Source organism: Biomphalaria glabrata, chromosome 11 (genome assembly GCF_947242115.1).
Source record: "Biomphalaria glabrata chromosome 11, xgBioGlab47.1, whole genome shotgun sequence".
NCBI lineage: Eukaryota > Metazoa > Mollusca > Gastropoda > Planorbidae > Biomphalaria > Biomphalaria glabrata.
In genome coordinates this window covers 5148468-5164065 of record NC_074721.1, presented here as the reverse complement: position 1 = coordinate 5164065, position 15598 = coordinate 5148468, and the positions used below count along the sequence as shown (strand labels likewise).

Genomic DNA, 15598 nt, shown 5'->3' with positions numbered 1-15598 from the left:
TTTGCTTGAAATTAAATCTAGGGCCTACTACTCACCGTCTAGCCTAGGTCACAAATGTGATAATTAGGGCCTATAGACAGTATAGATCTACTCATCTAGATATAGGCCCTATTAGATATAAAAAATTAACTGCCTTTTTAAGTAAATCAGATGTTTTTAATGGAAGCTAAAATCTACTAGACAGTCTAGATTGACTCTAGATCTATCTAGCTTCAAAGCCCTTAATAAAAAAAAAATTCCGAGGATGGTACTCGTAGTACTAGGCCTACTCGTAGATCTATATATATAGGCCCACACGACATATTTAAAAAATTCTTCAGTGGAATAGGGTTTGCTATGAATTTACATTCCTTTTCTATTATTCTGACAAATTGAGAGAATAAATATTAGCTCATAAATAGGCCTAATTATAATAATAGACTAATTAGCTTATAGTTATCACAAAGAAAATTTCTATAGGTTTTACAATTGAGCATTGTATGTAACCCTTTAGCATGTTTCTCTATTTCTCTAACATTACATTATATATATATATGATGCCCCCTGTAAGGTCTGTATAGAGCAACTGATTTGCCATAGAGTTGAGAAGCTGGCAGCAGATGACCTCTAAATGAGACAGCTGGAGATCTCTTAAACACCATGGATAGATTTTTGAGGCCAAAAGAAAGCCCTTGCAGAAGACAGGTGCTAAAGACTAAAGACAACTTAATTAACTTAATTAGGATGGCTGCCTGGTCGTGCGGTTTGCACGCTGGACTGTCGTTCAGATTCACCGATGGTCCCGGGTTCAAACCCTGCCCGCTCCCATCCCCCGTTGTCCTGCGGGAGGTTTGGACTAGGATGTAATTATCTTCAACTCTGAAGGAACATCCGAAACATATAAAACATTTTACAACCCATCAGTGGATAATGGCGTTGTCCGCATCAGGTGTGGAAACATAAGTAGGTCGCAATATGGTTTGCGTAGTCATATGTGAAACACCATCCTCATCCTTATCCTATATGGCTCTGCGACATAAACACTGTACAGAAAACAACTAAGACTTCTTGAGCGCCTCCACCGAAAAAACTGGCGCTCCATCATGGGCATATGGTGGCAAGACCGCACTACAAACAGCAATGTCCTTGCGAATGCCGGTTAGGACAGTATAAAGGTACTTCTTATGGTCCAACAGTTACGCTGGGCAGGGCATGTATCCTGTATGGGAGACGAATATATGCCAAAGGCAGTCATTTTTGATGAGCTAGACCGGAGGATTCCAGCTACCCGTCGCCTCAACGTGGCGCCTCCGGTGGAAACGTCTAGTAGTGGAGCTAGATAAGCTAAATACGAATAGCAAACCAGGCCCGGTCGGACTTCCCTGGGTGAGCTTTTTGTTTTTTCTCTCACTCCGGGTTGGGATGGAAAAAACGCCCGGGACCCAATCAAAATGTCCGCCATGCCGTTCCACAAAGGGGGCCTCATCAGTATCCCATTAGCTGGAGTGGCGGTTACAGTAGAGGAATATGAGACAAGCTACCCACAGTTAGCACTGTTCTTGGCCGCTTATAGTGAGTGGGGGATGGTAGGCTGTGTACATGGCACGGTCCAATTCGGCCCAGTCAATCAACATGGCCGTCTAACATTGGGAGCCCTCAGACAGGACAGGAGTGAAGAGCCCCATGTCCAGGCCTGGTTGTTGGATAAAAGCCTTTCTAACGACCAGTGAGATAATGGCGCCTAGTGCACTGAGGTGCCCCTCGGAAACGCTTCAAAAACCATTTTAGGCATCAACTTTCCTTGGCTGACATAGAAGAGAGCACCTGGTTGCATGCGGCCTCAGACAGAGACAGCTGGAAAGCACTTCCTATAATTATCCATGTATCTATATTTAGGTATCAGTCTTCAATTTCAGAGAAACCCCAACCATATGTTGTTCATTAACTTTTTAAATGAGCAGAAAACTAATTAAATGTACAAAGTTTTAAGAGAGAGAGAGAGAAAATAATTCGAAAATGGAGTAATCCAAACGAAGTTATTATTGATATATTATTAACTAGTCGACCGGCGGCGTAGCATATGCCGCTATTTTGCAGGGCCGGCCTTAGGCCACTGCAACCTATGCGACCGCAGTTTTAATCTAAAAATACTTTAATATTATCACAAATTACATAAACATCATATTTCCCAACTCTCTATCCATCCCTTCCGGCTTCCACCTTTTTAATCCCACTTCCTTTCAATATCCAAATTCGCACAATTTTCATTCTAACCATGCTGCGCTACGACCGTAACACAGAAACAACAGAGTGACCTTTACTTCTTGCTTCTCGTCCAAACTCTTGAGGGAAGAGGAGAATTAATTATATATAGAGAGAATATTGTTAATCAAGATTAAAGTCTTCATAATCTACTATATATGAGTCTGATGGTGTATGATTATGAGTCTCATCTGCTCTTCACATCTTTTTAATTATGTGTTTCATTATAAAAACATATAACATGCAACCATTAATACCAATTAACAAAAGATTAACTACCTATCCCCTTGCATTAGTCTGGGAACAGAAATTGAATTATTGGCACATATATTGTATAACATATATTACTATAAAAACCAGACAGGATGTTTAAATAAGACATACAATGAGAAAATGTTAAGAAATTGAAATCAAATTGTAGTTTGTCTCTCATAAACATGATAATTATTAAGATGAAAAAAATATATGAAATTCAAACAAATAAAAACCTTTATATTTTTCATGGTCATCATTTAAATTCAATGAAAGTTATCATGGAATCCCCACATTTAGAAAATAATAAGGAAATCTGACAAAGCACAAGGATTTCAGAATACATTTTTTTACAGATCAAACTAGAGCATAAAACAAAGATGCAATCTAATATTAATTATATATCTTCAATACATAAAAACTTAAAATAACTATAAAAGAGTTGTATGATTTATGCCAATTGTAACACCATTAGTAAAATGACTAAAACTATAGACATTTTATGACAGAAAACTACAATATAAACATAATAGATTATGTAAGAAACATAACCTAATAAAATACCTAAAAGATACAAGGATAAAGTCACATCTTTCTATATGATTTGAAAAAGTCACTCAAGTACTCTTTCTTTAAAAATGTCATTACAGCATGCTATGGATTGCCTGAATCAGCCAGAAATACCAACTTGGTTTTTCTTATTTAACATGAGCTACATTAACTGATCAATATTTAATCGTCTATTTTGAAATAAATCTATAATTTATTATTAATTTTTTTTTTCATTTTTTCATACATAGTACCTTACTATCCCTATGGTAAGGAAGCTGGAGATAAACTACTTTCAGATGACTATATTTCAATAGGCTCTATCCATGTCAGTAAGCCTATTCATTTCAGAACCGGAGCCGTATTTAGTAATCAGTACCAAACATCAGCATTTGTAAGTACAATTTTACCACTAATGGAGTTTATCTGATTTTACTTTGTTCTAAAAAAAGCCCTTGTGAAATTGTCTTATACTTTTTATTACTTACATTTTCAGAATGTTATATAGGCCGATGGTTAATGGGGAAAAAAACATCAATAAAATAAATAAATAACAAGAAAATTGGCTAATCCTATTTTGAGTTTGTTATTATTAAAGTATTTGATTAATGTACATTTTTAAAATTATTTTGTCATATGTTCAGAATAATCCATGTATTTGTATCATATATTTGTCCCCAGGTATTCTCTAATGGAGTTATAGGCTTTAATGACAACATGTTTACAATAGGAGGCACCACAGATATCAGTAAAGTCACCAACCTTAACATTGTTGCTCCATATTTGGCTAATATCAATCCAAATCAAGGTAAATGTTTGTAAAATGTTTTACATGTATCGGATGTTCCTTCAGAGTTGAAGATAGTTTACTTCCTAGTCAAAACCTCCCGCATGACGACGGGGGATGGAAGCGGGCATGGTTTGAACCTAGGACCATCAATAAGTCCAAACGAAAGTCCATTGCGTTTATTGCATGACCAGACAGCCAGATAATAGTGATGCCTAGTCATGTAATATACATACTGGACTGTCATCTTGATGGTATAGAGTTATAACCCTGCCTGTCACCATCCTCAGCCATCCTAAGAGAGATTTGGGCTACTATGTAATATTCAAAACATGTCAAACAATCATTTATAATGTCTAATAGATCATCGTAAGATCCATAGCTCAGAATCCGCACAGAACATGCATGATAGTAAAACTCTGTTTGAATAGATGAAGCTGATTATTTATTTATATAGTGAATTTTTTTTTACATGCATTCAACTTAATTAAAGTAGATTGCACCATTGCAGTTATTCATTAATATAGAGACTGAAATAATAATTTGCAATATAAAATAGTTTAGAGAAGTAAGTATTAATTGTATTGCAACCTTCCTCATCAGTTTGTTTTCAAGTAGCTCGATCAGAATTAAATTTAATAATTGTTGTGTACTTTCTCCTGTACTGTACACTTTTTACACTAATGACATAAGAAGCACATCTGACTTAGTTAAACTCATTAAATTCGCTGATGATACTGCCATAGTTGGTCTTATTTCAGGAGACGAAACTCTGTATCGAAGCTGGATAGAAGGGTTTACAAACTGGTGCACTGACAACTTTCTAGAATTGAATGTCACAAAAACTATAGAACTCATAGATTTTAGAAAGAAAAAACAAATAATACACCAACTGCAGATAAACACTACATCTATAGAACAAGTGAAGGCATATAAATATCTAGGCCTCATCATTGATAACAAGTTTTCCTGGGAAGACCACCTTGGAACTATGACCAAAAAAAAAACAACAGCCCAACGACTTTTTTTTCTATACAAACTCAATAGCTTTAAACTAAATAAGAAGATCCTAAATACTTTTTACTTCGCTACTATGCAAAATCTGCTAACATACGGAATAAATTGTTGGCAAGGCAACGCTTCATCTAAACTGTTGCGCCGCCTAGTAAATATTAAAAAAGGGCATCAAAAATCACACGCACAACATACCATATTTAAAGGAATTTTTTGAACCTAAATGTCTAAGAAAAATCAGATTAATCGCCATCTGCTCCATCAGAACTACGTTAGGTGGTCAGGAAGTTGGCGACTGCTGTCAATCAAGACAAGAACAGAGCAGTACAAAAACTCATTCGTACCTTACTCCTCGATCAGAGTATATCAACACCACTTGTTGATCAGGAAACATGCAAAAGATCAAGATGCCTGTGTGCAGTCGCTGAATGAACTCTTTATTTTGTGTCTGTTCTATTTATGTATATGTTTCTGTTGTTTTGTCTTTATATTAGACAAGAGTCCTTGTAATCACAACAAATTTCCATAAGGATCAATAAAGCAGTCTTAGTCTTAGACCAGTGGCTCCCAAAATCATTACTTTAATAGAACACTTTGCACATTTTGAGTATTTAGCAGAACACTTTTTGTAGAGGGATTAATTCACATGGTGGCCTACTAGTTAATAATTCCAGTAGTTCATGGGAAAAACCTATTCAGGCCTAGCAGACTACACAGTTTGGGAAACACTGAACTAGGGAAATTCCTAAATAATCATATAAGATCTATCTTAACTCAATAGGAGCCTCAGCATGGTGGTGGTTTAATTCTTTTGTCTGTTCAGTTTGAAACTTTTGCTTCCTGCATGGTGCACTGATGCTGCCAGGGCAGTAAACCTTTTTGAGAAAAAAAATTAAGATAAAGAAAAATTAAATAGCAGAAACTTTATGTCATGTCAAAGGTTTAATTTATTCTTGTGCATGATTACCACATAAAAAACAATTAGCTGCCTGTTTGTCAAAATGACCATTAGTTTGAACCCTGCCTACTATCATCCACTGTTGCCTTGCTGAAGGGTTTGGGCTAGAGAATACTAATCTTCTTCGTTTCTGAAGGAATGCCTGAAGATTGCAAGTAAAGCAATATTAGTTTGATTGATCTGCCCTGGGTTAATGCATTTCTTATTTTCTATATTAGTTTCTTAGCATTTCTCTATCTCATTTTAGGTCAAGTCTATTACCACTTGTATGACAAGTTTGGGGATCAATTTGGAGATGTTGTAGAGAGATTTGACAATCCAAAGATGGCGGAAATCTATGCAAGAGCACAGAAGGATGTAAGAGAGTATCACGGCTTTGCAGATTTTAAAGTCAACAACGTCTTAATAACTACTTGGGTTAGAGTACAACCTTTTTCTCCGCATAATGAAGTAAGTGTTGCCTATATATAATAATATTTTTCCTTTTTTTCTTTAATAAAAAAGTACCAAAGAATTATTTTTAAAAATATTGACATAGATATTAATTCTTGGGAAAATATTGTCCTCAATTGCACGATGAGGAAAGATGACAAGACAAGCTGTGGACACCATAGTAGCATTAACTTTAGCCAAGAAAGAAAATAATCCAAAGAGAAACAAACTGCTCAAGCACCCCAAGTGGCACAACTTTATTTGTTATGTACGTAGACATGAATGCTACTCCAATGTAGGTCTCTGAAGACACAAAAGGAAAGGCTTCATGAGAAAAGCCATATTTCTTTTATAATTATAGTTAAATGCAGCCAACAACACTAATTGTAGATTCTTAATTGTAGTATTATTTAGGCTTAAGGTTAATGTTATTTGTTTTATTTTTCTGGGGCTTAGTCTGTTAGACTGTTGGGGCAACTCTTATGATTTGTCAACCATCTCTCTCCATTACTCTTTGCTTTATGCCAGAGATTTTTTGTCATTAACAGGCCTCTCCTTCTTTCGCTAGCACTGTTCCCTTATCAGGTTCTTTGAGGATGTTGTGATATGGCTGAACAGGCTTAGATTACATTTTTTTCAGAGGGTCATGAGGGACAACAATCACCATTATGAACCTGTTTGTGATGTCTTTGTATGTAAAACCTTGAAGCTTTGTTAAAAACAATTTACTATTACAGAATGTCATAAAAAGTAAAACTTCTTGTGAAAACTGTGTAGGGCAGTTTAAGATATGTGTATTGTTAATGATACTTGTGGCAGGCATATGGTTGGCAAGCACAAAATTAACATTTGCCTTTAATTGTCTTAATTGAACCCAGAACTGTTCATTTCATCATTACTTTTTCTTTAACAGAAGTTGAAAAAAATAGATTTTTTTTTGATTATTTAAACTGAACTACCAAAGCATAATTTATATTATGGTTTAAAATAGATGGAAAATATTCATTCTTTTAAACATATCCTTTCAATAATATGATTCTGGGAAATATTTGTATAATATTTGCAAACTTTACTTTTTCGGCAGACCTCAGAAGACAATACTTTCCAAGCAATTTATATTAGTGGTTGGGAAACAGCTAAAATATCCGGACAGACTTTAGGTAACTTTCTAAAAGCTTAGAATTAAGTATTGTATCTATTAAAAAACAATTAAATTAAATTAACACAATTTTTATTTTAATACCTAGTTGTAAAACCATGAATATACTTTAAAGCTATAGTTGAACTATCATTTACTTCAATGTGAAAATTGACTGACTTTTTCTGTGGAGACAGGTTGCAGAACAGTGCTGAAGAATCTTAGTAAGATTATCAGAGGAGGAGTAAAACTTGGTCATATCATTATTGTTTGGTGTTAATTATTTACCTGCAATTTTTTTCCAAATTTTAGAGATTTTGATCATTTACTTATTTACAGAAAATCTTAAATACAAATGTGAAGCAATGTGCTAAAACAATAAATGATGCATACAAATTTAAAGGCAGTCCTAGGTACCTAATGTTTCATGAAATGGATTAGATACAGTGAAATATAGGACAGTCCTGAACAGGGCACAAACCATGGGCCCTGTGATTTTGCAACTCAGTCTAGCAGCAAAATAGTATCCAGAATCCTAAACAAAGAATCTTTCTGATCCACAGTGTTTAGCCAGCAAGCACTTTGTCACACAGAAGTTAACCCAGTCTCATGCCCAGCCTCAAGACACCTTAGTCTTTCGACAATCTTAACAGAGCTGACCTACTTACTGAAATTTCTGTCATGTCCAATTAGTTTTACTGTGAGATGTGCATTTAAAAATTGCATTGCTGTCTATTATATTATATTGTTATAACCCTATTCGCGAGGCAATAGGGTTAACTGTGTGTGATCAGCTGACATTTGTAACACAGGCCAGAAAGGCAGTTTAGTGTGCTATGTCGATGGGCAAGGAACAGTACTGGTATAAATATGGCACGTGAATATGGCCCGTGTTATGGTCATCTGATCATAAAATACGTAGACTAAAGACACAGTTTGTAAGAAAGTGGAGTTCAAGACGGGAGACGGGGACTGTTAGTCGGCCATGAAGTCGATCCTGGTTGAGTCCTCAGGTATTATGTACGAGTCCAGAAAGAGATAGAGACAGTAGAGTTTTGTACGGTGATATACAGTGTAACATTTTAGTTGTTGATGTGTTGCCAATAGTCTAGTATTGACATATACTTATTGACTCATTATTAAAGTACCAGATTAACCAGAGCTCTTGTTGTCAAGTTCTTGATGTGGTGTGTGTTTAGCAGTGTTTACATAACGCTTGATTAGGAGAGAGAGAGAGAGAAGATTCGTAACACTGGTGTCAGAAGTGAGATTTCCTATGGCTTCTGTGAAACTGCTAGATAAACTGAATCTGAAAGAACTGAAACAAGAGTTGAAATGGTGAGGACTGAAGTACTACGAAAGGAACAACGAAACTCTTAAAGAACGTCTCCGGCAAGCCCTAGTGGATGAAAAGTAAGATCCGAACACATACCTCTTTGAACTCAAACCCGATGTGGTAGAGCTCTTGATCACCTTTCAAGAACAGATGTTGGTTTGCTTTCAGAATGTGGCCAAGGGTGACTCGCAGAAAGTGACAGAAGAAGAAACAAGAGAAGAGACCAATAGTTCAACCAACGCTTTTGCTGTAGACGTACCTGATGTGAGTGCCTCCATCAGCCAGATAGAACAAGACAACGTTGTGTCTTACCCCAAGCCTGTAGCTGAGGAAATTAAAGACATCTGTCAATCTGCCAGTGCTGATGAGAGGAACTCAAATGTTTATGGCTGCACCCAGATGTTTTTTCAAGATCTTTGCGTGTCGAGCTTTGCAGGGAGAACGCCAACTCCAAGGAACCCATCGGCAAGGTTTGAACTCAACAGACGACTCTTCTGCTGACGAGACTAGAGTGAGAAGCCCTGATGGTGGTCAAGGTAGTCAACTGGAGCCTGATGCAGAAGATGTTGGACCTTCGCAAGTGGAGTGCTGCCAACTTGCTTCACTATTATGTCCTCCGGACAAGACTGAAGATGATGTGTGCCACTCTTTCCCCTCCTGTGGACCTGAAACCCATTCCCAAAGACCTTCTCTTGAAAGCCCTACAAAGCAACCTGTTGGGCCAACGACCGTGGTGACCCCGGTCCCTGCATCTTATCCCTCCCCATGTGTTAAGTGGTTGCCTTCAGTTGTGAATGTCAGAAGAAGGCGACGTTTGCTGGCGATGCAACCATGACGTCAGTGCAAAAAGATGAAGGTTGACTGGAGTAGACGTAAGCGACATTTGCTGAATGGGACATGGACGGCTTCGTCTAGCTCATGAGGCAAGCCCACAGTCACCCCCACCGATCGACCCCCCTCTTGCGTCGATAAACCTCCAACGCCCATGTCGTGAGGTAGATTTTGTCTGGGAATGACAAATCTGAGAAGAGATCAGTGTTTTAACCCTATTCGTGACGCAATAGGGTTAACTGTGTGTGATCAGCTGACATTGATGACACAGGCCAGAAAGACAGTTTAGTGTGCTATGTTGATGGGCAAGGGACATTACTGGTATAAATATGGCACGTGAATATGGCCCCTGTTATTGTCATCTTATCATAAAATACGTAGACTAAAGACACAGTGTGTAAGAAAGCAGAGTTCAAGATGGGAGACCGGGACTGTTAGTCGGCCATGAAGTCGGTCCTGGTTGAGTCCTCAGGTGTTATATAAGAGTCCAGGAAGAGATAGAGACAGTAGAGTTTTGTACGGGGATTTACAGTGTAACATTTTAGTTGTTGATGTGTTGCCAATAGTCTATCTAGTATTGGCTGTTATCTACTTATTCACTCATTATTAAAGTACCAGACTTACCAGAACTCTTGTTGTCAAGTTCTTGATGTGTTGTTTTGTGTTTAGCAGTGTTTACAGAACGCCTGATTAGGAGAGAGAGAGAGAAAAGATTCGTAACAATATGATTAGTGGCTGTTCATAAAAAAATATTAATGTGTGTTTCGAATATCAGCTGATCAGATTTGTAATTTTTGCTCACAATAATGCCTCAGTGTTGTCTTTGATCTCTTATTTCCCATTAGATGAAGAATCTGCTTATGTAATTTTTCTTTATCAATTTGGAAAAATGAAATGGGACTATGTGCCAGGAAGGACCATAAGTATTGGAACAACAGGAAGAAACTTAAATATTCTCCAAGATTTGGATACGCCCCTAGTGGCCTTGTTGGACAGAGTTCCTGGAAACACTGGTATCCCTATAATTTTTCATTATAGTATAGTTTTAGAAACATTATGCTATAAAAAAGGATATCTTCCCTATTCTTTTTACTCACTGACATTATCTCATAAATTCATATAAAAATGAAATATCTGCTACAATGTAAAAGTAATACATTTGCAAACGAAACAATATTATAATTTTTTCAGGCTATAAAGGGGTTGTGAGCTTTGAAGTAGGCAGAGTTTATGGCAATGCTCAGTCTTGTAACAGATATGTCTGTGATAATGTTAACCTTCTAAACAATGGAAGATACCAACATGAGAAAAATGAATTGTATAGATGCCCGTGCACTTTGGAAAGACTTGGTAACCAATGGCAGTTGTTTGAAACATGAGGACTCTTGAATGAGATTTACTGCTATGCTATCAGCCCTGTTGCAAAACGCAGACTACTCAGCAACAACATAAGAAATGAGGTTGGCTTTCTTTTGTTATTTTCGTTTCGAACATTTTGCATTCCCGTTCAGTCTGTTAATAATCATTCTTTTCAATATCTTAAAATGGAAATACTTTTTGAAATACTTATCTTAGATAAAATTTGGTATAGTCAAGTTCATCTGTTTCTATAACTAAATATAAAATAATTTTGTTTACCATCCAACTAAGTTACTTATTAGTGTAACTCCCCACATCGAATGTTCGTCATCCATTATTGCACTTTGAACTAAATACTTAAGAATTCTCTGTAGAAGTCCTCTTATGGTTAGTGTCTACATTTAAAGTTATTTGCTTGGTACGAAAAAAAAATTCTACTAAGTTAACACCCCTAATAGGATGCATTCATGGGATTTAACTTTTTTTCTCTCCTTATTTTTTTTCCATGTTCTAATGGAATTATTCATTTTGCTCATTTGTATTTCACTATCCCATTTACCTTCAATAATTTTTTGTTTGTTATCAGAAAATGTTATGTTTGGTATTGAATTATAGGGTAATGCATGCTCTTTTTACACAATGAAAGTCTATAAACCAATATTTAATTAATTTGTTTTAATGAGAACAGAGTTGATATTCTCAATTTGGAGAGAAGTAGTTAAGCAATCATCTTGCTATGCCATTTACAAAGAAAATTTCTTCCTTTGTTACAGCTTTGTTGCTACCGATGGGTCAAACCTGAAAATGATGATTGGAGGGAATGGTTGAGGACCTGGAGAGAAGCCACCTACTTGCCACCCTCTCCATACTCTGGTCACATCCTAGTCAGAGACCCCTGGGACTACAACTATTTTGCCATAGAAAACTTGTACATGCATCAGATGTGTTGTAACACTCAAGAGAAATATTGTAATAGATTCTACAAGCTGTTCCCTGACATGGGATGTTCTAATTTTGTTACATTTGTTCCCCGTAAGTTTGATGGGATGGTTTTGTTTATCTGATCTTGTAATATTGATGGGATGTTCTAATTTTGTTACATTTGTTCCCCGTAAGTTTGATGAGATGTTCTCTTTGTTTTATCTGATCTTGTAATATTGATGGGATGTTCTCTTTGTTTAATCTGATATTGTAATATTGATGGGATGTTCTCTTTGTTTAATCTGATATTGTAATATTGATGGGATGTTCTAACTCTGTTATATATCTGACTTAGAGACTCTGTGCAAAATCTGTCACTGGCCATGTCTGAAGCCTCTTCCCTCCTTGTGTCCACTGCTATGAGGTCCTCCATGAGAGTGGTGCCAAGTTATACGAGGATGTCCTTGTTTGTGCTTTCTTTGTATTGGCCTCCATGTCATCGCAACTCTTGGTATACGTAAACCTCATGCCATGCTCAGTCACAACCTCATTAAGTGGTTGACTCCCAGTTTGGCATAGAAGTTCCTTGTTTAAGACCCATCAATCTCTTTAACTGACTCCTAAAATCCATCACATTAATCACATTTAAATATATAACTTCCACTTAATTTTTACTAAACATATTATTTTCTGCAATGTTGATGTCAAAACTCAGTAATCTCCTTAGACAATTTTTATTGAACTCTTATAGCAAATAAGTATGTTCTACTTATAATATTATCCTACTGTATATCTTGCAGGCAATGTTGAGATTACTTAGTGTTATTGTCAATTGATAGTGAGTGTTTAGTGTGGCCTGCAAAATAACACTAAGCCCTTATGCCACTGGGCTTATGTAAAATATAAATATATAATTATCTTCTTCCCTCAATAGTTTAAACGAGAAGAAGTAAAGATCACTCTCTTATTTCTGCGGATAGTCCACGAGAAAACATGAGGGGGTGGGGGGAAAACAAATAGTCACAAAATAGCAGGGCCGGACCGCTGTAACCAAGAAATATCACTCTCTTTTTTTTTATATTTCTACCTCACGTTAAATCCGCCCTGCAAAATAATGGCATATGCTATGCCGCCGGTCGACTAGTAGTTTTTGTTTTATCTTTGGTAAAGTAAAAGATTGAATTTACACCTGTCTCGGAGAATTTTTTAAAAATCAAACTCAAAGTGCACAAATACTCTGTCCTTTCCAGTCAGTAAAAATAGTTGTTACTGTATTTAGAATATGAAATAGTCATGCCTTCATATAATAATTAAAGTCCACATCAGCATATAACAAATTGATCTCTGAATCACTTCATAGCATTTTCAAACATTTACATTAGAAACTTAAATTCTTTTGTTACTGACATTTGGTATTGATGCAATTGTAACAAAAGAATGTGGATACCCATTCAGACTCTTTAGGCAGTACTTTTTAACATGCTATGCTAATTGACTATAAAAATAAATGTTCACAACAGGATCAGCACTTGGGGATCCACACATTACAACATTAGATGGTATTACTTACACTATGAATGGATGGGGAGAATATATTCTTTTATGGATCTTCAGCCAAGACTTTAGGCTTCAGGTGAGCTGCTGGATTTTTCTTCACTTACAATATAAACTTAGAATCTTTAAAAAAAAATAAAACATGGCAATAATAATTTTTAAAAAAGTAAAGTTCCCCTTTCAGACCTTGTGGTCTATAGGGCAGAATGTTTCTGTGGCCTACGGTTAACAAGGGTGTCATATGGCCAGCGCAACGACCATCTGCCTTTATTTTTCCCCAACTAATGTCAGGTACCCACTAGAGCTGGGTGGAATCAGAGGCGTAAGAAGATCCTAAAATTAAAAATCCCATTCTATACCAGGATTCAAACCCGGATCCTGGTTTTGAAGCAAAGTGCTTTACCTCTCATTCACTGTGTCTCAATGTCAATAATAAATGACAGTGAAATAAGTTTGTTACATTAAATATTATTTAATTTGCTGAAATTTTAATATTATCATTGACAGTGTCGAACTGAGAGAGCTGAAGGACAGAATGGCACACTAACAAATGCCACAATATTTACAGCTTTTGCTGTTCAAGAATCCAACATCTCTAGTTTTCAAGTGGAGTTATCAGCCACAAAAAAATGTAAGTTAATCAAGGTGTAAACAATGTTTAGGCTTGCCTTGTGAGTTTGTGATCAATAAAAATTGATAATAAACTATATTAGTGTCAAATGTCACAGCAGAAAAAAACTTCTATTACTAACTTAAGAAAAAGAGAATCAGTTTAGAGAGAGCTTGAGAAACTGCTTCATTTAAAGTCCAAAACAGGAAAGTTGGTTTTGTTTAGTAATACACATGAAAAGCAAAATAGCATAAAACTAATTTTAAAAAAAATCATTAAATATGTTTTTAAAAATTAATTTTATTAAATATATAAATTCATTTCATTTAATACATTTTTTTAATTGAATTTCTTGCAGGTTTATTTTTAAAAGAAAATCTTAATTGAATTAGTTTATTTTAACCTTCATTTCTACTGCTGCTTTTCTTGGTGTTCCCAACAGCATTGATAATAATGGCAGGAGGCATTGATGTTACCACAGAGTTCTATAAAGAATCCCAGCCTGGTATTATAGTCTCTACAGATACACTCAGTGTGAGCAGAGAATACAGCAATAATAAAACTATGGTAGTGGCTGGATTTCCATCTGGTAAATTCATTCATTTATTGCTCATTTTGTATCTAATCATTTCAGAAATATGAAAATATGAGTGTATTATAATATAGTATCTAGGCTCTCTTCAAGCTGCACCGCAGGACAAATTGAACTTAAAGAACCTCAGAACTCAGGGCTCCAAAATATCAGTTTAATTTAAAAAACAGCACAATTACTGTACTGTTGGCAACAACATGACACTATCTAAAAACCTAGTCTCTGATCTGGACTGACTTAACACACCATGCTGGTTCTGACTTCGCCTCGTACTGGTCACATTGCGAGGTAACGTGAAGTGTCTTGACTCTAACACCCTCTCTCTTATATAGGGTCCATAGGCCTTCTAGAATTGGATGGAACGTCCCTTGCCCACTGGTTGATCACTAATGTCGTGACTTGCGTGTGTAATATTTACAATATGGGTCCTTGCCAAACTGGCGTGTACTTCACTCGTCATAGTTGATCACTCGTCTAGCATTGGACTGGGGTGATTAGGGTAGGCTAAAAACACACACAGCACTACCTCCATCTGTGTCATCACAAGGTTTATAACAATATGTAAGAAAGTTAGTAGCTTTTATTTGAAATATTCCTTCAAATTATAAATGTTTCCAATTATGTTTTAGTATTTGCTATCCAAGTAATTGAGAAATGTTAATATGAAAGAAAATCAGTTTAGAGAGAGATTGAGAGAGTGCTTCATTTAACTATTTATTCATTACATTATTGAGTTTTTCTTTTTACTATTTTCAGGTGTATCTATTAAAGTGTATATAGCTGCTAAAAGTCTTTTGATAGAATACAATGTGCCAAAAGAGTATGAGAACTTCACTGTTGGATTACTTGGAAATTTTAATGGAAACACTGATGATGAATTTACTCTACCAGATGGAACAGTTCTGCCCACAAACAGCAGTGAAAGAGAAATATACCATCATTTTGCTAAAGCCTGTAAGTTTTTTTGCATTGTGTTTAAAACTTTAACATACATGATAAATTACCAAATTTTCATAATTTCAAA

General features: G+C 35.9%; 2 protein-coding genes across 6 annotated transcripts in view; both read left to right on the top strand.

The window, feature by feature from the left end:
* LOC106079646 (neurogenic locus notch homolog protein 1-like) overlaps positions 1-11803 on the top strand; it is a 51027-nt gene extending 39224 nt beyond the window's left edge. For 4 of the 5 annotated variants that reach the window (XM_056045473.1, XM_056045474.1, XM_056045475.1 and 1 more), the window contains exons 17-23: positions 3294-3436; positions 3724-3850; positions 6049-6251; positions 7318-7393; positions 10384-10551; positions 10730-10998; positions 11671-11803. In XM_056045473.1, coding sequence (XP_055901448.1) covers positions 3294-3436; positions 3724-3850; positions 6049-6251; positions 7318-7393; positions 10384-10551; positions 10730-10917 — 905 coding nt within the window. In that variant the 3' untranslated portion in view covers positions 10918-10998; positions 11671-11803. Of the gene's footprint in view, positions 1-3293; positions 3437-3723; positions 3851-6048; positions 6252-7317; positions 7394-7934; positions 8517-10383; positions 10552-10729; positions 10999-11670 lie in introns of those variants that run through there. The other variant, XM_056045477.1, reaches the window with a different exon arrangement.
* Positions 10994-15598, top strand: part of LOC106056138 (uncharacterized) — a 40113-nt gene continuing 35508 nt past the window's right edge. The window contains exons 1-7 of the mRNA XM_056004250.1: positions 10994-10998; positions 11272-11284; positions 11671-11929; positions 13339-13451; positions 13880-14003; positions 14425-14571; positions 15331-15528. Of these exons, the coding sequence (XP_055860225.1) occupies positions 10994-10998; positions 11272-11284; positions 11671-11929; positions 13339-13451; positions 13880-14003; positions 14425-14571; positions 15331-15528 (859 nt within the window). The remainder of the gene's footprint in view (positions 10999-11271; positions 11285-11670; positions 11930-13338; positions 13452-13879; positions 14004-14424; positions 14572-15330; positions 15529-15598) is intronic.